Raw genomic sequence first — 22423 nt, 5'->3', positions numbered from 1 at the left:
CACATAACTCAGACTCAGACACTAAAAGGCTTCCTGATGTTGACAATGTGCAGTCTACATGCTTTACATCGATATAATTCTCTTAAGTCTATAAAGCAGTGTTTTCCAAATGTCTTACATGAGTAAAGATGACAAACTACAGAGACACATTAACAACATAAATCGGGCCAATTGTGTGCGTACTCTAATGTTTTGGGCTGTTTCTGTACCACCTGATATTGTTTTTGGAATAAGAGAATGAGGATATCTCCAAGATGCATTTCATAAATGAATCACAACTTCATTTTATTCGTTACTTAAAGTATATTTACATAAATCCTAGTTAAAAGGATGGACTGGATTTATGTGGCAACCCACTGAAAAGCTTCCTGTGACCCATCTGTGGGTCTAAATTGATTCTTTAGGAATCACTGCTCTCGAGGCCAGAGCATTTTTTCTCTACAGTCTTTTTTTTTTTTTTTTTCTCCTATCACACAAAACTTATCAATAATTATAAACCCTTTGCTTATTTCTTCCATGTTTTCCCACATATTTTCTTCTAAATGAGTGTGAAATTAATAATTTATTGGCCTCAGCTGTTTATCTGAGCATTTCTTGCCTCTCAGTAGTCAGGCAAGGAAACTATTAAAACCATTTAATTTGCCTCTACATTTAGGAAGCAGTTTCTCTCGGTTACTGGTGACATTTAAACATTTTTTACTCCTCGCTCTTACATGTGTCATTATTCTCGCTACAACATCATGTCTTTCCCCAGCAGGGATTTCACTGTGACACGTCCTGCGTGAGAATCCATCGCCGCCGCCGCCGACTGCTGTTGCATCTCTGTGCGAGGAGGTGCCTTTTGTAGTGTGATAACAAGCTAATCTATAGGAGACGTCACATGATCTATTATCCCTATAGCAACAACATGTGCCGCTGCTAGGTGACATGTTTCCATAGCAACTACCAGATGTGTGCACAGGGATGACAAAGTACAGTATATGGTTGTGATCGTGTCAACATTTAAAGTACATTTTTCTTTTTTTCATTTGCAGGAATTGAGCACAAACGAGTCTTCATGACATGAGTGGAGTCGGGGTGAGAGCAGCAAAGAGGTTTGGCATTAAAAAATGAAATGTGTCGAGTGCTTAATGCATATGCATTAGCATTTTTTTCATGGTAATCATTATGCCTTGTTTGTGTCACACTTCAGAGTGGTAAACCGCTAAGAGAGTGGAAGAAGAAAGAGGAAAACGGCTGTGGAGAATGGAAAGACGTGAGGTAGGAGGAGAGCAAAGATGAAGGAATCTGGAGGGAGGGGGAGAAAGAGAATAGAGGAGCTGCTTTGATCTTCATGTAAGAAACTCCAGAGACTTTTTTTTTTACTCTCGATGAGAAAGTAAAGTTTGTTTCAATTGACCCACTTCAGTGAGCTGTGTGCTAATAAATCATGGAGGCCGACATCTAATATGGACACAGATGGATAAGTCCAGGAAAGGAGAGATGTAATGAGAGAGGAATGATCGGAAAGATAAAAAATTGAGCTTGGTAGGGTGAATAAAAAATTGGCATCTAATACAGTACGTCTGCCATTGTAGTTATAGGGGGGTCATGTGGTTTTTGGTTCTGTGCCATAAACTGTTCTTGTAAGGTTAACTGAGGCCAAATTGCTCTAATAATATAATAGCGGGTAAAAAAGAAACATTAACTGCTGAGCTGGACTGCAATGGAATGGAGAGACAAACAACCCTGCTGCTGCTGGAGTGAAGGTCATCCGTCATTATATTGTAGAGCTGAGCGTCGTTGTATGGAATATGGACGTTACACTATTAAAGGGGCAGTGTGTGAAATTTGAAGTTGCATGTTTTAGCTGAATATGCTCTCTCTCTCCTCACCAGGTGTGAGGTGATTCAGTGAGTGTCAAAAAGCAAGAGATGTTTAGTTTTGGTCTATTTTGAGCTACTGTGTTGGAAATCATCATGAGCCAAAATGGTGACCCCTGTATGAGCTGACCCATCTCCTGATATAAAGATGAAAGGCTCATTCTGTGGTATTAAATAACAGAAATTCATAAAATCAGGTGGTTATATGAATTGTTAAATTCATTGTTCTGTGATTTCAGCTTCTTAAATGTGATTATTTTCTGGATTCTTTGCCCCTAATCCACGTCCCTGCAACTAAAAGGTAAGATATTGTTAGCTGGTTTGACAGTAAATTCAATTTTTCCGTTTTTATAAACAAAAGAATACATTTGAAAATGTGGTCAATGCTGATCAAAGTAACTAATCAATTAAACAGGTAAATAATCTACAGCTTCATCTGTAATGAAAACAGATTTTACTTATGGAAGTTATCTGCGTGATTCAAAAATGTAGTGAAAAAATATCTGATCTTTGTACAACCTGTTCCTGACCCCACTTTCAACACAAAGTACTGAAATAAAGAGGCTGTCAAGTGTTCAGACTCAAACACTTGACCTGAGAATGTGCCACAGTTAAAGTTCAGTAGACTGATTAGTGGAAATGTAGTGAAATGTAATTCAGTGGAACAGTTGTACGATAATATACTGAATACTAACACTACTATGTGTTACAATATGCTAATGTTACATTACACTATAATTTACTACATTACATTTTTACAGGAAAATATATCGCTGTGTAACATAATACTTGGTAAGTAAATACAACCACTTTTTCTAATCAATATTAGTCTGATACAGTCATTTTTAGAAGTGACACAAAAATGACTAACTATGAAGCTGTTAACAACACATTTGTGCTGAGTCATTTCAAAGACATAATTCTCCAACTGTGTAACAAATATTGTTCTTCCCAAAAAGAAGAAGCCAACAGCCCAAACATGACTCAGTTAAAATGCTTTTGCTGATCTTTATCTACATTTTTACAATATGTGCAAAGTGAAGCAGGCGATATGTATAGGATTTTTGGATAGTATTGGATTTTACATTTTTATCTGTGCAATATCCAATCCCTTGATTTGGACCAGTATCGGACCGATACCAATACTGAGCGATACTGATAGTATGTACAAATTTTAGAAGTTTGAGGCCCCGAAACAAAATCCTATCCAGATTTCTACATGAGAAAGACTGTCGTACATTTAGATGAATGGACAACATTGAAATCAAAATATTACCAGTGAATGATCATTAATTATTGAATCTTTATTGATCATATAAATACTGGGATTACCAGTACAAGTAAGAAGTTGTGATATACAGCAAGGCTGTTTATTTGTAATTTACTTCTTTTTTTTTTCCAGAACAAATATTATCATTTTCTAATAGTTTGGCAAATGGAACAATTTTTACATTTCTGTGTTAGGCCCACCTGTAATACCTTCAAAGCCCACCAGTGGACGACTGCCCTCACTTTGTTAAAGCTCCCATAGAGTGGTCCTATCGCACATATATGTGAGTTATGGAGGTCTACTTACATACATTAACTTGTTTTTATGGTCAAAAACCTAGTTGCTGTAAACGAGCCAATAGAAATCTCTCCTCACTGAAGCTCTCGTCAGTCGCGCTATTTCAGACTGAAATCTCACCCCCAGAAGACTGTGTTGTGATTGGCCAGCCAACAAGAGCTTTCCCAACTGTCTTGTGATTGGCCAATACCTGTAAGTGACATAATCAGCACACCAGCTCTCAGAAGCGCAGCTCCCCCTCTGGAACGGTGGATGCACTGCTACTCATTATGAAAACATTGTTTCAACAATGTTTAAAATTGTCTAGTCTTTGGCCACTTTAAGCACTGATACAGAATACAGGAGCAGTGTAATACAGTAGCTGTGAGTGACGAGCTGACGTGCTGTATATCGTGTCACTTCCCGTTTCACTGACATCACGCTGCATTTACTACGTGTCTCTAAAACTTGACAAATTTGGCTATAAATCCACTGCATATACACTCTGGTTAATTCCTAACAGCCCTCGTCCTCTGTCAGCAACACTGTCGCTAACTCAGTTAAGTCATTCCCAATAAACACAGTGGACAGAGTGATATTAAATATATATAGTATAGTTCAGCTTTTTCATAATGTAATTAATAGGCCTACAGCATATTTGTTAAAAGAGTTATGTAATGTTATACTACAGATTGTGTACATATTAGATTAAGTCTGTAGATAATAGCTTTACCAAAAGGGCAATGGGAGGAAATGTAGTTACAATCAGAGTCAGAAAACCTCTTAGCCATTGCCTGCCAAAAACCATTAACCATCACATTATCCTTATCCATTGTTGCCTTTTTTCATTCCCACATTATTGTTCACAGATGTGATGCTTTTTGGCCGCCGACTCTCAAGTGTCGTTAAAGCTTTTCATAAACCCGCTAAAATGGATGAGTATTTGGATTGGATGTGTGTGATTTCTGCAGTGTGTAAAAAAAGTGCCCTTCTGAGTGTAGGAGGTCAGATTAAAGCGGTGTTTGGAAAATGATCAGCGGGAACCAACAATAAACAGGGATCATGTTAGTGGGCTGAAACAAGCTACGTCGCAATTAATATAATTAGTAAAATCAACTTTTTTTCTATACTATGTGACGGCCGAGGCGAACAGAGAGACGAGATTAGATATGACACAAAGCTGTGAAATTGATTACTCACAGCACATGATTGAGTTTTGCAGCAGTATTTCTCAACTGGACACACATTTTCCTGATTTACTTTGTTGATCCCTGAAGTGGAAATCTGTGCCTGTGTTTCCAGCGAGTGCAGAGGTCAGAATCAGCGACGTAGAAACAGCCTTGCATGCTGCGCGTTCAAACACGGCAATCTGGATCCTCCTGCTGTCCCTGGATCCTCCTGCTCTACCTTTCTGTGAGTATACTCTATGTTTTATTGGACATTTGTCTTTATTCCCGCTTTGACTCGGCAAATCTCTTTTAACTGCATTCCTTGTCACTTGTTGTGACATCACATTACAGTTGGCCTTAAGACGGTTGGTTAAAGCCAACCATTAGGTCAGTTTATTGCATTTTTGTATTTCATTTCATCAGCAAAAACAGAGAAAAGGACAAATGAAAGAAAGGCTTGGCTCTTACTGAGAGAGGCACACAGAGAGAAATCAACGACTATGAAGAGAAATCAACACACGACCTGTGCATTTGTTCCTAAGGCAGTTAAACCCGATCTTTTGGACGGTTTTTCAGACTTTGCGTGTGCAAAATAATGTCAGATTGTGCCAAAAGTCATTTAAGTGTAGTAACACAGGCACACAGATGTTTTCAGTTATTCAGGTTTATTTAACCATCTTTTAACATCACATAGAAATTATCATATATGATGGATGCTACACCCGGGAGAGGTTACACGCCTATCTATGATGTCATGTTCTAGGACAACAGGGGCACAAGCTGGACATACATTACCGTTCAAAAGTTTGGGGTCACCTATACAATTTTTTTTCCATTAAAAGTCACACTTTTATTCATCAAAAGAGTTGCAAAATGAATAGAAATAAGACATTGACAAGATTAGAAATAAGGATTTTTATTCAAAATAATAATTTTGCTTTTGTCAAAGAACCTGCAAAACTGTTTTCAGCTGTGCATACATCATTGCACAAGGATTTTCAGGAGAATAGTCGTTTACCACATTAACAATGTATATAGTGTATTTCTGATTCATTAAATGTTATATTCATTGAAAGAAAGTGATTTTCCTTCAAAAAATAACAAAATTTCTAAGTGACCCCAAACCTTTGAACGGTAGTGTAAATTAATGTAAAATTAAACTCTCCGCTAAATTAAAAAGACCACCTGTTGCACCATCCAGTCATAGTGCTACATACACCTCATATTAAATTGTTGATTAATTTCCAAGGTGAAAATAAAGCCTTCAAAAACAACTGTTCACCAACACAGTCCTCAGACTTTGAAGGCACCAATCACCTGGATATACGAGCTGACAGAGAACGTAATGAAAGATTCACTTGTAGAGCTGGATTTAAATTAAATAATTGGAAATTTATCACCGCGGTTGCAACATGTAATGATTCCAACAGAGCGCCGTCTCCAGTCCTGCAGGTGCTAATTGCTCTGATTTCATGCCAGCGAATCTCGTCAGAAAAATACAGTCAGTGATGTGATGAACGTTAGCAGAAGTGCACCATGCTGCCACAAGAGATGACGAGTTTCTCTGCTGGTGCTTAAAAGATTGTGTTTTACCAACATGTACCCAAAATCACAATGTTCTATAAAATGTTGCTCTGTCCACAAACCAAACACATTCATGTACTGCTTGGACCTTATATAAAATGGATATAGTCTGCCAGGGTGCAGCTTGAGGCCAACCTGGAAGTAAGAATATATTGAATAGCCACCAGAGGGCAACTCAGCTGGTTGTTTAACCCTCTTATGACCATCATGATGATAATAATCTTTTTTGCAAAGATATCTTTCACTCTCAATATCTGGCAGTTATTCAACTGTCTAGGAATGCAGTACTGAGAAGTGCTGGTGAATCTTGTCTCTGATTGGACGGTCTTTCTGCAGAAGTCCTAAGTTCTGGTGTAATGACAAGTACAGTATATGGGCGCAACTCTCTATTTCTCTACTTTCCGGAGTCCATCCATCCATCCATCTTCTACCACTTTAACATCCACACGAGGGTCGCGCAGGTTGCTATGCTAATCTTAGCTGACATAGGGTGAAAGACAGGGTCACATCATGCCAAATCCTGTCAGCCGACGACTTTAGGTAACAGAAGGGTTAAATTTGCTGGTTTGCACAAAAAAATCAGCTTGAAAATCAGTAAATAGTTACATGATAATGGGGTCTCAATTGCTGTTTTCATGACTTCTTTAATACCCATTTAGAGGAAAAAAGATGATAAAGCATAGCACATATGGGTGGACAACAGTGTGATTAACAGCCAGTAATGTCCAATAGGTGAATTTCAAGGTTACAAAAACTGACGTGGTGCCAGTCAGAGGCTTCCACACAACGTTTTTATGTACTCTCTAGGTTTATTGTCACAGAGGAGGAAAGAAACTAGAAAATATTCACATGTAAGAAGCTAAAATGTCAAACTTGTTATTAGGTTTTTTTTTAGAAACTCACCATCAAGGGTTGTGGTTATAAGGTCTCTCTGTGTTTTAATCAGTACACAATGTTCAGCACCTTATTAGTCTACCATGATTAGACTCAAGTCAGAATTAAATATGCTGCCACTAAGTTCTGGCTGATTGTGGCTCCTGTAAAAATCAAACCTCTGACTGAAGTCTTTTTTTTCTTTCAGCCTCATTGTAGAAGCAATATCCCAACCATGTATTTTACGAGATTAAACGCTGTTTCATGTTCACTTTACTTGATTGCAAGTTCCTTTTGAAATGGCACCGTCACTTCAGAGGGGACGCCAGAAACGAAAAAGAGCAAAGAAACCATGGAACGGATTGAGGAGAGGGAATTTGTATCAGTCGAAAATAAGAATAAGCCGAGGATGAACTGAGTATGGGTTTGTAAATTGCTTTACTCCTACAGATTTGCAGTGAAGGGTGAGTCATCTGTCTGGAGAATATGTCACTTTGTGTTTCTCTGTGACCTTCCAGCATCACATTATTTTCTGATGGAAACACTTGAGTGTCAGATCCAGCAGCCTCTTGTTAGTCCCCCCCCCCCCCTCATTATTTTGATGATACATGCAAGTCTTGCACCCGTCACACTGAATCACTATCATTGGCTAATAAATTCACTTGAATTCAGGTTTTCAGTTGACTCCAGCGACACGCGGACACGCATGTGTTTGTGTATTGATGCACTGGAGCGAGACTCCTGTTGATTCGAGCAAAAATGACTCATTCTGTCTTCCTCGCCGTCTCAGTCGCTCACACTTATCATGAGGCACAAGTTGTTCCCACCTGCTCTGTAGCTCTGGTCTCCAGACTGAAGAGCTGGGACTGTTTCCATGTAGGGAATCTCAATCCAAGGCTTTGTTTTCAATAAGCAAATTCTTATTAATTTTGGCAAAAAAGAAAATTCCCCTGCAAACAGGCGTCTTAAACCAGATAAACTGTCTCTAGGCTAAAGTCTGGGCTGGCATTATTTCTCTAAGGGGATATTTGTAGTGACAAACTGAAGTGACTGCTCACCTACCAGAGTCATTTAACCGGATTATCCAGTTAGTGCGATATCTGTGAAGGTGGATTAGTCCAATGTCAAGGTCTTAATCATTCACAAATTAAACTCGGATTCATTTCCACATAAAATGTGGCAGTAAAACAACATGAAACAGTTCTCTGTTTGAAAGTTTCTCCCAAGTCACCTTCACCATCATCTCTGGAGAGCACCTGTCATTTCTCTCATCACTGTGTCTTTCAATCTGACCTGTGACCTTTCACACATCATGAGCTGGGTTTGAAGCCAGAATGGCTGCTTTCACATCGAGTTTCTCTCCATAAACCAGAGGTTAAATGTTTCAACGTGTGTTTGACAGCAGGATCTTTCTGACATCACAACTGGAAGCCAATCGCAGCCCAGTTATACAACTGCACTAACAGAGCGATTTAGAATCCAGTGCAAATACGCTGTAAACTGACTTTGTGAGTGAACATAACGTTTCCAAATTCTAAATTCTTTAAAGAAGAGATGGTGACTTTTTAAAACAATACATCACACACATACACAGGCTTTATACATGTACTAAATATCACACTGTATGGGAATGTTAGGATTAAAGATGCCCTAAAAAGATGAATTGGTTGCAATAGTTTGTTTGGAAACATTGTGCCAGTCTGTCAGAGGCCGATATTTGTTTAAACTGAACAGATTTTGAACAAAATACTGCCAAAAATTGATGGAAATCAGTAGATTAGACTTAGTCATCTTTGGTGTCTCGTGCTGAGTGTTTAGAGTTGGAGTGATCAGCTCTTACCTTCACAGAAACAGAGTTTTCACTGCCACTGTGCCATCAGGCACTGAGGAGCATCAGACTATGACCTGCGGGAAAGTAAGAAGCCATCCTCCACTTTGTAGACTACTTCCAGAGAAACGCCATGCCGGAGTAGATTATGATGACAGGAGACATACAGTGCTGTCTATAGCAGTGCAGTCCTTTATTACATCCACGTTCTTTAATGGAGACTCTGCCCTGGCGTTGGTCCACTTTGTCTGGGTCAAATCTGAGTTGTGATCCTCCGAGGTGTCTTTTTCTCAAAGCGCAGAGCACGTTTTACGCCATATGGAGAGAGAGTGCGCTCAGGACAAAGAAGGCGGTGAAACGCGCTCCTAATTACGACGGAGGGAAAATCCTTTAACGCATCCAACGTATTTAACGTCGTAAGGTTCCGCTTGTGATTCCCCAGCGAAGAAATATCCTTAGTTTGGTAGGAAAAAAAGACAAGAAAGCCCCCGCTCCTCGATTGTCCTCCTTGGTCGCCGAAATGCGTAAAACTCAGCTTGTCCAGGTTTTCGCGTTACAGAAAACTTGTTTTTTCTGTGAATTAAAACGGAGGAAGTAGAGATTTCTGTGTCGGTATTTCACTGTTGTGTTGTAAAGAAATGGTGAGCAGCGTTCATAAGCGCGGAAAACGCGTTTTTATCCCCCTGAACTGCAGAGAGACGCGGCAGCTCCATCCAATTCCTTCAAAGCGCTTCTACGCTTGTGGGAATGTGAGAGGCTTCCTGCGCGCGCGTGTGTGTACGTGTACGTGTATGTGTGCGCGCGTGTGTTCGTTTATGGGGGGAAACGAGGCACAGGGCCATGCTTTTCTTTCATGTCTGGGCCGCAAATTATGAAATTACTTTTTTAAAAAGGGAAAAAACTGACGGAGAAGGGGAAAATGCAACAGCTCATGACGTAAAATACGCAACAAGCAGCAGTTTTAGCACAGAAAGTTGAGGAAATGCAACATTTCTGCGTCAGAATGGAAAAGTGTTGGTAACCCCTCCCAACAGTTCATGATAGATTTACAGCCATTATTCAGAGGCTAGAACACACTTCTCCAGCTTTTCTGCACACATAAAGCAGGTTCTGTGTCATTAGGACCAGGTTTTGGTCTCCATTAGGACTACTGGTCCTGACAAGGTCAGTGTTTATGCCAGAAAAGGTCCTAAAGAGGCACCAAATGCAAACACTCACACACACACACTGATAGAGAGGGGGCAGCAAAGACATTGCAGATGTTGGCAAGCATGTAATTTCCTGTATTGCGTACTTGACATATTTTCAGCAATAAATTAGAAGTGTGTGCCCTTCCTTCCTTCCTTCCTTCCTTCCTTCCTTCCTTTCTTCCTTCCTTACGTACGTATATTTTATAAAAAATGATGTACATACAGTCCAAACACTAAGATAATGGAGATTATAGCCTTTCTGCTACAACAGTATGTTGGTCAGTGTGTGAGAGAGAGGCTGGTGTTTGTTCACATGGCTGAGATGAAGTTGAGTGTTGAAACCCCTTGAGGGCAGACTGAGCATTACAGATATATGTATGTACACACATGACACACTTGGACACATGTTGTGACATTTCTCCATGACCTCCAGTGCCGCCCTTGTGGCCATGACATGTCTGACCCTAACCTTAACTCCAGTAATAACCAGCTCTCTGGTCCACACACATGCACTAAAAATAACCACGTGACGTCCTCGGGCTTCACCAGATCTGCTTTAACGGAGACATCTGGAGCCCAGAAGACCACAAAACCCCTCATTTTCAGAGGCCGAGCGGCTAGTTGAGATTCATGCTCGGTGTGATGTCCCTGGTGTGGTCAGTCGCGGCTGTATTTACATTCCATCGCGGATGGAAATGAAAACATGTTGCACAGCGACGGAGAGAAAACTGAACAGCAGTTAAAGACGCCGTTAACTGGACTGTGGAGAGAGTGTAGGAGAAGAAAAAAATGGGAGAAGGGAAAAACAAAGTCTTACATTGTTGACTGCTGCATTTCTTGTTTACAAGGCCACTTGGGATTATGGGATTTACAAAAAGTGTGGACTTGTTGTGTTATGCTGTAATTGAGAGGGGAAGCGATATGGAAAGAAGGGAGGGAGAGAAAATGAACGAGCCTTGAGGAGAAAGAACAGGAGAAAGACGTCTGGAAAGGATGGTAGAAGGAAGCAGGAGATAGTGATTTGAAATGACAGTATCACCACAAATCAAAAGATGATTGACAGTCGACAGACGGAGAAAGAACTTCAAGGTTGGAACTCCATTTCCATGCTTTATTATTGAGTAGCAAATTCAAGTGATTTATTAAACAAACGTATAGCTTTCTTTCTTCCTTTCATACTATTTTCAGACATCTATTTTTGAATTTGTTGAATAAATCATGATGCACACACACACACACACTGAGAACATGGTGATGGCAGCCTCTCTGCTCCTTCAACATGATGACATGTAGGTCAGTGAGCCTCAGTGTGTGTGTGTGTGAGTATGTTGAACTGCTTTTAAAAACGCATACGGAGAATCCAACAGATACAGGGCGTGTGTTCATTTCTCTATGGATACAACACAGACTGTTTAAAGTTACTTGTCCATGGTGTAAACACCGTTCTTGTCTCTGTCGGTCCCATTTTTCACCCCTGTATGAGGCTGTCGTGCCTCAGACAGAGAGAGTATATTAAAGCTTGTAAACATAAACATCATATTGACGTGCTCCTGCTTGACAGATCTTGTTTTTCAGAGTAAACAAATGATGTATTATATCTGTTCACAAAGACCAAACAGAGGCAGAATACAAACACCAACACCTGCAGCTTTAATGAACTCACACTGTTTCTATTGTGTGAACTTTACTGTTGAAGAAAGAAGTGGAGCCGCAGTATCACACTAATGACTTCTTTCTTTTCCTCATTCTCTGGAGTTTAATCGCAGTTGGCATCCTCTATAGTATTACTGCCTCCTTAGCTACTATATGCCCTTGTAACTTTATGACACATTGGCATTTGGCCCATTTTTCCCCCTAGCTTATGGCACATTAAAGCTTAAAAGAGAAATTAACACAGCATGAAAAATGACAAGATAAATCAACACGTCAGGAAAATGATGTCATATCTCTTAGTTTAGATTAAATGAGGGAGGAGAGATTTATGTTGCCAGCCACCAGGGAGCGATCAAGATGTGGTGGCCTCACCTTTTGAAAGCTGTCCTGTCGTCCGTCTTTATGTAGAGTCATTGACTTTTTTGATTTGTGGGCGAGTGCAAATGTATTTGTGATTATGGCAAGCCGTTTTAACATTTAATTGCTAGACTGGATATGTATTACAGATATCTGTAACTCAATTTCCTATGACATTCTTCCTATCCACAATGTCATTCTTCCAATCCACAATTACATTCTTCCTAGGACAAATGACGTCACTTTGCTATTCATGTGTATTGGGCTTTTAATTTCAGATATCCACAATGACATTCTTCCTATCCACAATGACTTTCTTCCTATCCACAATGTCATTCTTCCTAGGACAAATTACGTCACTTCAGTGCGGTTTCATTACAATTACCGTAAATGTTATTATGACTTGTAACAAATGACAATTGTGGATAGGAAGAATGTCATTGTGGATATCTGAAATGTTCTTTTTGACTAGGAAGAATTGAATTACAGATATTATCTGTAATACATATCCAGTCTAGCTATTAAATGTTGAAACGGCTTGCCATACGTGATTGTTTGTTTCCGTTGCGACATGGACAAAAGAATGACAAATAAATAAATAAAATGCTTCTTCTTTTGCACAGATAAAAGAGGAAAGGGCTCTAAGTCGTGTCTGAATGAGTGGATACTTGAGAGTCTGAGTCTAGAATGTGTCAGAACCTTGGTTGTGCATATTACACTGTACTTCAAACACAATATTGGAGATATTAAGTCTGAAAAGTCTTTATTTCTCTTAAAAGAGTGCTTTAAATGCACCAGAACACACACAATATTCTTGTCCAGCATAGTTTGTGAGGACACTCAACTCAACCATAACAAAATGCTTAACATAACCTTTAACCTCACCCTAACCCAGTGTTTCCCAATCGTGGTCCTTCAGGGACCTGCATTTTTAAATATTGGCGCACACCTGATTCAAATTGTCAGCTCTGCGAAAGCCTGCTAATGAGCCATTCATTTGAATCAGGTGTGCTGTAGCAGGGCAACATCGAAAAACATGAGCCCGATTCGAATCCTAACCTTAAAACCAAGTCTTAACTCTTTAAAAAAGCCATTAAAGGTTGTGAGAAGCAGCCAAAATGTCTTTACAGCCTACTACAGACACGCACGCATATAAAGAGAGTGCTCTGATTAGTTATGACGTCTGTCCTGCTCTACAGCCCTTTGACTCCCCCTGCTCTCCATCACCATGGTTACAATGATGCAGGTTACTTAGCACCTCACACACAAAGGTATCTATCTATCTATCTATATATATGCACACAGTATACACCCTGTCTGTGATGCTTAGGAGTTTCTTTAGCTATTTCTGGACGGAGAGACTCTGCAACATGGAGCTGACGTCATTTCTGCTCGTACTTTGTCTCCTTTGCCTTCTCCATCAATTCACCCACTTCATTTTCATGAAAACGGATGGTGGATGGTCAGCAGCTAAGTGTCCTTTTTCTACCCTTCAGATTCATCCTCTCTGTGCTGTGTTTATGTGTAATCTCTTAGTAAAAACTAAACATGTAGGAAAATGATTAATGACACTGACATCAAAGATGTACACATTTGAATGGAGCATCTTATCTGTTGCTGCCAGACTCTTATCTCATGTTTTTGTGCTGGTTCTCTTCAGGGAGCGTTTAACTCTGTGCTTGTTAGGACAGACTACCACCTTGTGGTCATCATCAGAACTGCTGCAAAAAAGCAATGTCTTGTTTATAAAAGATTGTAAAATTGTGAAGTCAATAATCTGAGAGGCTGGAGCACTTTTGCTTGAAAAGTGACTCAGATGAACTGCTTTTTAAAACAGTTGCTAATCATCATCAGTCAATAATCATCTCATCATCTCTCTCTTTCCCATTTTCTTTTTCAAAGGTTTTGTTTGAAAAGAGGAGACAACAAACAACACACAAACGACAACAAATACAGACTGGAAGTAGAAGGAAAGCTGTATGACGAAAGGAAGGGAGGACAGAACTGAGACGGACCTAATAGAAGAAGTAAATCATTAAAAGAGGTTTGTTTAACATGGCAACAAAGATATGGAAAAGGGAGAAAGAGTGGAAGGCAGGAAGGAAGTGAGGGATGAGGAAATAAGGTACAAGAATAATGAGGAAATGGAAAGAATGAGCTTAAATGAAATGAAGCACAGAGTAGAAACAGTGTTTCAAAAGCTTTTTATTTGGGGACCCACTTTTTATAATGGCAAATTATCATGTCGTGACAATAGCAAGGTTGTCTGTAATGTGGTGACAAACCTCATATAATTTTGAATACACATACATATATAATATATACATATATTTGTGTGTGCACACCTGTACTGTACTTGAGTATATTCAACTTCATCCATTTTAGGATTTACTCTGTTCTTACTTAGTAGTAATCCCATTTCTTCTAATCCCTGCCCCGCCCTAATCCCCAACATGCTCTCTCTCTCTCACACACACACACACACATACACAGATGCATACATGTAGCCTACATACTCTCATTTAGACCCGCAGCCATTCATGTTGTTGGACTACTGCTGTCGTTGTTGTGGATTCACACTCATAAAACGCCATGGACACTTGTCCCTCAAGACCACGCCCACTGATACCTGGGTAAGACGTACACTGCACGATGTAAAATGTTTTAATTAGTTCAGGCTCAGTGTTCAGAAAGGTGGTTATCAGTGTCCAATGATTGGTACAGTGTGATCCATTTTACTGTGTGTTTCCATAGATTTTCAATATGAGCAACACCATTGTCTTCATTTGGAGTCCAGATCATTTATTCCTGTGTCATAATCCCAGTGTTAAACTGCATATGTATTGAAGTTAAAGCCCTCATGTCACAGTCTGTTGACAGCTGTTTTTCTTTTCCGAGCATGTCAGTGGGTTCACTCAGCTGAAGTCATCAGGGCAAACGATGGACCGTGAAGCCTCAAAGCTGCTTTCTAGAGCAGCCTTTGAAGTCCAGACGAGTCCAAAGATGACAAAAACACACCAGAGAGCTGGATAATGTGTTTAGCCGACTCTGAGGGCATTAGTATGAGATCAGCTACTTAACTGATGCCCCCACATCCTCACGGCTCTCAGAACAGTGTCTAACTAGAGTCTATGTGGTTGCCAGCTAAGCTGAGGTGGCTACAGTAATTATTATTTTAAAAACAAATCATGATCTATAATCCCTGAATTCTTAGCATGATTTCTCATAAATGAGATGTCCACAAATGACAGTGTTAAAGCAAAAAGTCATCTATTAGAAGTCTGCAAATGTGTTTTATGTGAATGTGTGAGACACAGTAACATGTTCACACAATGAAAGTGCATTCTAGTCTTCATTTGTGCGCTTATCTCTTACATTTAATTGGAAATTATCTTGTAGATTTTGAGATATTTCAGTCTAGATCACAAAGCAGCAACATCTCAAACATATTAACATCTTCTTAAATGTCAGAATTTGCACTTTATCCTTATTTAAAACATCTGAGAAAGGCGGACAAACTCACTCAACTCAATTTATGTGTATAAATTATGGTAAGGTATGGTATTTTGTGCGTTATATAATGTGTCTGGCTATTTTTACTGCCATGTCTGCAGCAGCTAATAGGATGAACAAAATAATACCTTTTTTTTTACATAGTTTCCTTGTGAATGAGTGCTCTAAGAAACTCTCTCTCTATATATATATTATATAGCTTATACAGTGTGAAAGTTGTTACTGAATCTCATCCCTTGTTTCTGTCACAGCAGATATTTGATTTGTCACAGCGGGGAAAGCCCATGTGTAACTAATAACAATAATGGAGGCACCATTCCATTAAGTTGCACCAATAAGCCAGCCTGTAAAAATGTGCACCTGGTACCTGCACACACACACACACACACACACACACACACACACACACACACACACGACTGGCATGCAGCCCATTATTAATGGAAATAGTTAAAGCTCTGTTTGACAAGCTGAAATGTCGCCTGTTAGAAGAGGTCTTCTATCTTTTCCTCTGAGGTGTCATGTAACTCATTTCCTGTAAAGGCTGCAGTTAATCATCTGTGAAAGGAGACGTCAGCAAGCGCCGACTCTCTGCTGCGTGAGCATCGCTTGTCTGTGTCATTTAATTTTTTTTTGAAAATGCAGGAGAGAAAATTGTTTCTTTGTAAACAGACAAGTAGTTAGATAACAATTATCTCTTCACCCTTAAGAGCTCCAGCAGTTGTTTTCTAAGTCTGATTGGTCACACATTATCAGGCGGTTAATGGAAGACGTTTCAGCCAAATGGTACAAAATCTTTTAATTGGCAAAGAGTTGTATGTAACTGACTTAATGGAATTAGGGCTGTAAGTTCATCTTTTATTCAACTGTCAAATTAATGGATATGACAGAAACGGGGGAGACAATTTAGTGGAATATTTGTAACTATAGAATTATAATTTAATGTCATTTAATTTAAGAAGTCCTTGTCAGTCAGCAGGTATAAAATCATATTGATATTGACATGAGATTATTCTCCTTTTATCAGGTCGTCCTGCAGAATCTGTTGATGTGCATGGTGTGTTTCTACTCTCTCTACTACATCGCGGTCAGCCTCTGCATCGGACTCTTCAGGTACACAAACACACACATTAATTAGTCAATAAAGCATTGAAATGATGTCCCTCTTTATTGTTGGTGCACATCTAAATCACAGTGTTGTGTCACTAGAGTTCATGAGATCAACAGCTTGTTGGCGCCATTCGACTACACAACGCAACCATCATGGCAGAACCCCAAATACCTGGGTGAGTATCAGTGGCAGAGTAAAATTAAATGCATATTATTTAAAGTGTATTCCCCTTTATACGTTTTAAAAAAACAAAACAATACTCTTTTCATTCCACTGCATCGATTAGCAGTCATAGTTACTATTGAATGCAATCCCTCCTCCATAACTGCAGAAGCTGTGACAAAGAGGAAAAACACACATGGCTTTAACACATCATAAGTTTGCTAGAATTCTGATACTGCAATATAACAAATGCACCAGCTGCTTTGAAGTTACTATTGTGGTGGAAGAAAATAGCTATGTTGATTTTATTATATCTATTTATCATCACATGAACAGAGATTAAGAGAATCATGTCATTCATTCAAATGTTTACCACTGTCGCTGCTTTGTTTGAGAGTCCCTGTGTGTTTAAGTTTCTCTGGCTTCCTCCCACAGCCCACAAACATGCAGTCAATTGGAGAATCTAAATTCACAATAGACTGAATGAATTAAGCAGTCGATCGATAACTGAAAATGTTCACCATGTCATCATCACATGCTTCCCTCTCTCTGCCTATAGTCGGTGTCATTTCCACAGAAGTGACCTACGTTTTAGGAGGGCTGGTCTTTGCCTGGATTGTAGAGGAGTGGGTCTGGGATTACGCCATAACTGTGACACTGCTACATGTCGCGATGACCGTGGCAGGTAAACACACACAAAAAGTGGATCAATGGATCGGAAGGGGAAATAGGATTGTTAATCCTGCCTGGCCTGGTTATGTAACTGAATGCAATGGCCTGTAGTTATAGCTTAACCACCACACTGAATCAAAAATAACGTATTGGTGTTGTATGTTTGCAGTGATGTCAGGCTTCCCTTCAGCTGAACACTGGTGGATAGCTCTTGGTAAGTTCTGGATTGCTTCTACTTCTTCATCCTTGTCATCATGTGTAACCTTATCTGACTCCAGTCCTGTTCACTCTCTGTTTCTCACCAGCTCATTTCTATCTGTCCAAGACATTATCTTTTCACTTTTCACTTTTCAGTTTCATGCTTCTCAAGGACAGCTGCTGATTTATCACTTCATTTAATCTCTCTTTCTGCAGGTTCAGGCCTGGTGATGATGATATTCGGGGGGCAGCTCCTGGCCTACAAACTCTTCAGAACCAACTTTGTGTGTCCAGCTGACCTGCAGAACTTCTAATGAACACAATGAGGAAATCTTTTAACTGGCTTACTGGTTAATCTCAGGCCTGCATGCATCCCAGTGGGTACACCGTGCAAACAGTGTACAGCTAGGTTCATGTTAACACAGCACTCTTGGTAACTTTTTTCATTCACTTATTGTCAGATCCCTCCTTGTACATACAGCATATATTGTCAATTTATCAGTGTTTTTGTAACATGTTCTGTACAGTTTCAATATTTTTGTACATTCGTTTCTTCACAAATGTCATACTGTAAAAAATATAGGAAGATATTTTCTAGTTATAATATATTGTACAATATGTGACATGGCTGGTTTGTAGAGTATACTAGTCTGATAAACAAAATACCCGTCTGTACAAGTCAGGTCTGTGCTGCATCTGCATCTTTCAACCATATGCAAGCTGATGATGTGTCAATACTGCCTGCTGTATCTATTATGTAAATGTGTTATATTTACAATGAATAACTTTATGCAAAAAGAAAGGGGAGGGGAGGGGCAGGACAGTTGTGTGACTGTTCCACATAATTGACTATTGAAAAAGGGCGATCTTTGTATTCTGTGACAAATAAGAACCTAATTACAAGTACAAGTAGGGAGAAATCCTGCAGATTAAGTGATTGATAATGTTTGCAGTTGTACAAATAAAGTGAATACAGACATAGAGTTGCTGGAGCTGTGGCTTAAACTTATCTCATTGTCTATCGCTTTATCCTCCAAATGAGGGTTGCAGGGAGTTGGAGCCGATCTCAGATGACATGGGGCAAACGTTGGGGTCACACCCTGAACAGGTCACCAGTCCATCTGGCAAGGGCAAGGCCTACGGTCAATTTAGAACGTCCAATTAACATGTCCATGTTTTTGGTATGTGGGAGGACACCAGAGAAAGCTTCAATTTTCCACCAGAATCAGGCTACTCTTGAAGTCCCCCCTCCCCCATCTGTTTATTGGGTAGACCTATTTTGCTTGTAGTTAAAATGAATAATTCATAAACTGATTGCTGATTTTATACTTAATTCCTGTCAAATTGACTCTGGCACACATGTATGCCTAATCAACATGCTGCAATGTTCTCTATCAACTGCATTGTGTGTGTGTGTGTGTGTTTTGTTGGTTTGCTTTAATCATATAGAATTAGTCTACAGCAGAAATGTGCTTTTCATGATAACAAACTGTATCTATTTACTTGAGGCTATTTTAAAGACCAACATGAAACGGAAGAAGAGGAAATGCTGGTATTAGTTATGCCATGTCAAATCAGTGTACATACAGGGACATGTAATTTGGGGATGTAGTGCGAGGTTACCGGACCTGGCAACCTCGCTTTCAATTAGCCACCGACACCTGAGCCGTAACCGTTAGCTTGACCGTTGCTGTGCTGGTGCAAGTTTTCACAATACACAAAACTCTACAAACGACACAAAAGGTGACTGCTTCTCCGGTGAGATGTCGGGAAACGGTTTAATATCCAGCATCCGCAGGTTTATAGACGCCGAGGAGCAGCCGAGGACGAACAACAGCCGACCTGTAAGCTAACATGCTCGAGTTGTTTTGTAGCTATAGCTAGAGACATGCTAATGGTAACGCTAACGTGTAAATGATGAATACCATCGTAATATTTTCCGCCATTTTCTTCATTAAACTCCAGTTAATAATTAACCATTTTCAGCATTTTAAAGTAGTGTATTTGAGTAGACAATTTTAAAATGTGACAATAAATCAAATAAGTACATTTAACAAGTAAATTAAACTAAAATTAAAAAAGTACATAAGACGTTTCAGACAAGTTTAACTGCCAATTCTGTAACACTTTTTGAATTGGTAAACCAGACATTTCACATTTACTATACTGTATGTCAGTGTTGTAAGTAAAAATACTGTTTATTTTGGTCATACTAACCGATAAGAAATGCTAACATTTACTAAGGATGGGACATACCACTGTTTTGTGTCTGATTTTGATACTGATATCACATTTACATTTTTACAGTCTATGCATAGTGAAGCGTATAGATTTCTTGTATAGTATTGGATATTACATTTTTATCTGTCAGCTATCCAATCCAGTGATGTTGACCAGTATCAAACTGATACCAATACTGACCGATACTGATTCCCATCCATAACATTTACGACACTAAAGACTGACAATGGTGAACGTTTATGACTTAAATTGCAGCTTTCACCATTAATTGACTTGAAAGTAAAAATAAGCGTTTAGTTTGAGGTTTTTTTTCCATTGTAGAGCCCATTTGAACATCTACGTCAGCAGATGGATGACATCCTGGGAGATGGAGGGATCTTGAAAGAGGTGGTCCAGCCTGGAGTAGGCCCTCCTGTGCCCCAGAATGCTTCAGTATTGAGTATTTCCAAGTTATATTTTATTGTATTAATTCCTGACCCAGTTATAGTTTCCCACATGTTTTTGTTACACCCCCCTCCTTTTGTTTCTTTTACAGTCCATTTCTCTGGTTTCCTGGAATATTCAGACCAACCTTTTGAATCCAACACATACAGTAAACACCCGCAGATGATGAAATTGGGGAGAGGTCAGTAATTATTCTCGTAACTAGTCTATACAATTTACAGCCAACAGCAGATCTTAATCGTTAAGAAAAATTACATTATGTTTTAAATGTACTGTTAAAACAGATGTGACACTGGCAGGATTGGAGCTGGGTCTGTACACCATGAAGAAAGGGGAGTTCTGTCGCTTCCTTTTCCAGCCTCAGTATGCCTTCGGGGATATGGGTTGTCCGCCGTTAATTCCTGGGGCTGCCACGGTTCTGTATGAGGTTCAACTCCTCGATTTCCTCGACTCAGGACAAGTGGATGAATTTCTCGCACTGAACCCGGTATTTCCCAATAGACAGGAGATACTTTATACTAAACCTAGGCTGAGACAACGCTTTGTATTGTCAGCCATTTATTATTATTCAAACCATCATTATTTATTTTAATTCATGCAGTTCAGTGTCATGCTTTTTCCCTCCAGAAAAAAAACACAGTCCAGTCTATCCGTTTAAATTAGTTACCTCACATTTGTGTTTTTTTTGTAATCAGGAGGAGCAGAACACGGTTCCTCTGTCCAGATTTCTCGATGTTGTCGGCACACTGCGAAGCTTTGGCAACCGCTGTTTCAAACAGAGCCGTTATTACAACGCCAAAGATCGCTACAAGCAGGTAAACCTTCAAGGGAATGAAAGACAGGACTTTTGTTCTTCATTACATTTCATTTGTATTTGTTTACGATGTGCCGCTCTTAGTCAGAATGTATTTCCTGTTGGATTCTCTGCTTGGCGAATAGGCCGTGACACTGATGGAGAGCAGGGAATCACAGAACGAGGCAGAGAAGGAGAGTATCAAGACAGCTCTGCTTCCTCTCTATCTGAACCTTTCCCTCACTGAACTCCGTCTGGACAGCCCACAAAAAGCCCTGAAGTATGGCAACAAGGCCTTGAAGATTGAATCCAACAACACAAAGGCTCTTTTTCGCTGTGGACAGGTTTGTTATGGTTTCTCAAAACGCAACAGCCTGTAGTTCATGGCTTTACAAGTTGGCCTTTCAGTTTTGCATATCTATCACCAGTTTTTGCATTAGACCTAACTGTACGGGCTGGCTGCCTTCGTTGTCTGCTTGTTTGCCGCTCAGTTTGTGAAATAAGTGCATCATTAGTCTGATGTCGTATCTGTCAGGCTTACCTGGAGCTTCAGGAGTACGAGAGCGCTCAGGGTTGCCTCATAACTGCTCAAGCGAAGAGACCCTTTGACATTGACATTAACAACCTCCTGAGGAAAGTGGCTTTGTAAGACCAACACTTGTTCACACATTCACTGCTTTGAACATTAACTCAAAATTTCATCACTCAAAATGGTAACATTTGAATAACACACTTAGAATTTTTGGACGTTTTCCAGGAAAATGGCCAGCCTTCAGTACATGTCTGTCAGTACAAGCCGTAATGTAACTTACTGCTTATAAGTCCTATGTAAATGACTGTTATCACTTTCTAGATGCTATAAAGACAATTTGGACAAGGAGAAAGACATGTACTCCAGGATGTGCAAAGACCTAAGAGGGGCAGTGATGATGTAAATGCGAGAGAGAAAAGGTAAGAAGACCTGATCATTAAAACATGTGAATCATTGTGAAATTAAATTAATTTTTACCACACATGAGTATTGGCTTTAGACAAAGTCACTTGATTTTGGGTCTTTGGAATCCAACATAATGATTCTCATGCATAAAACATGACATTAATTACTCAATTTTTACTGTCTAAAATGTTAGATTTAGACTTATGATAAAGTTCTTGTGTATTGAGAAAGTTTGACCTAATTAATAAAATCACTGTGTTGCAGATGACAAAGCTTCGGCGTTCTGCATC

The 22423-nt window shown here is 39.5% G+C and overlaps 2 protein-coding genes across 2 annotated transcripts; both read left to right on the top strand.

The window, feature by feature from the left end:
- Positions 1–14555: 14555 nt before the first annotated feature.
- tmem244 (transmembrane protein 244) lies at positions 14556–18032 on the top strand (the record flags this gene model as incomplete). Its single annotated transcript, XM_083898800.1, is given in 7 exon segments — positions 14556–14564; positions 14570–14695; positions 16603–16688; positions 16785–16861; positions 17408–17533; positions 17690–17734; positions 17935–18032. Coding segments are annotated over 7 exon segments (567 nt in total).
- Positions 18033–19481: 1449 nt separating this feature from the next.
- On the top strand, positions 19482–22131 carry fkbp6 (FKBP prolyl isomerase 6; the record flags this gene model as incomplete). The annotated part of the gene is made up of 8 exons (XM_083898528.1): positions 19482–19562; positions 20281–20398; positions 20495–20584; positions 20688–20890; positions 21099–21218; positions 21343–21540; positions 21732–21841; positions 22050–22131. 8 exons carry the CDS (start codon positions 19482–19484, stop codon positions 22129–22131), a joined length of 1002 nt encoding a protein of 333 aa, XP_083754654.1.
- Positions 22132–22423: the final 292 nt, after the last annotated feature.

This window comes from Microchirus variegatus, assembly GCF_963457635.1.
Source record: "Microchirus variegatus genome assembly, chromosome: 12".
Taxonomy (NCBI): Eukaryota; Metazoa; Chordata; class Actinopteri; order Pleuronectiformes; family Soleidae; genus Microchirus; species Microchirus variegatus.
This window is presented reverse-complemented; position numbering and strand designations above follow the sequence as displayed.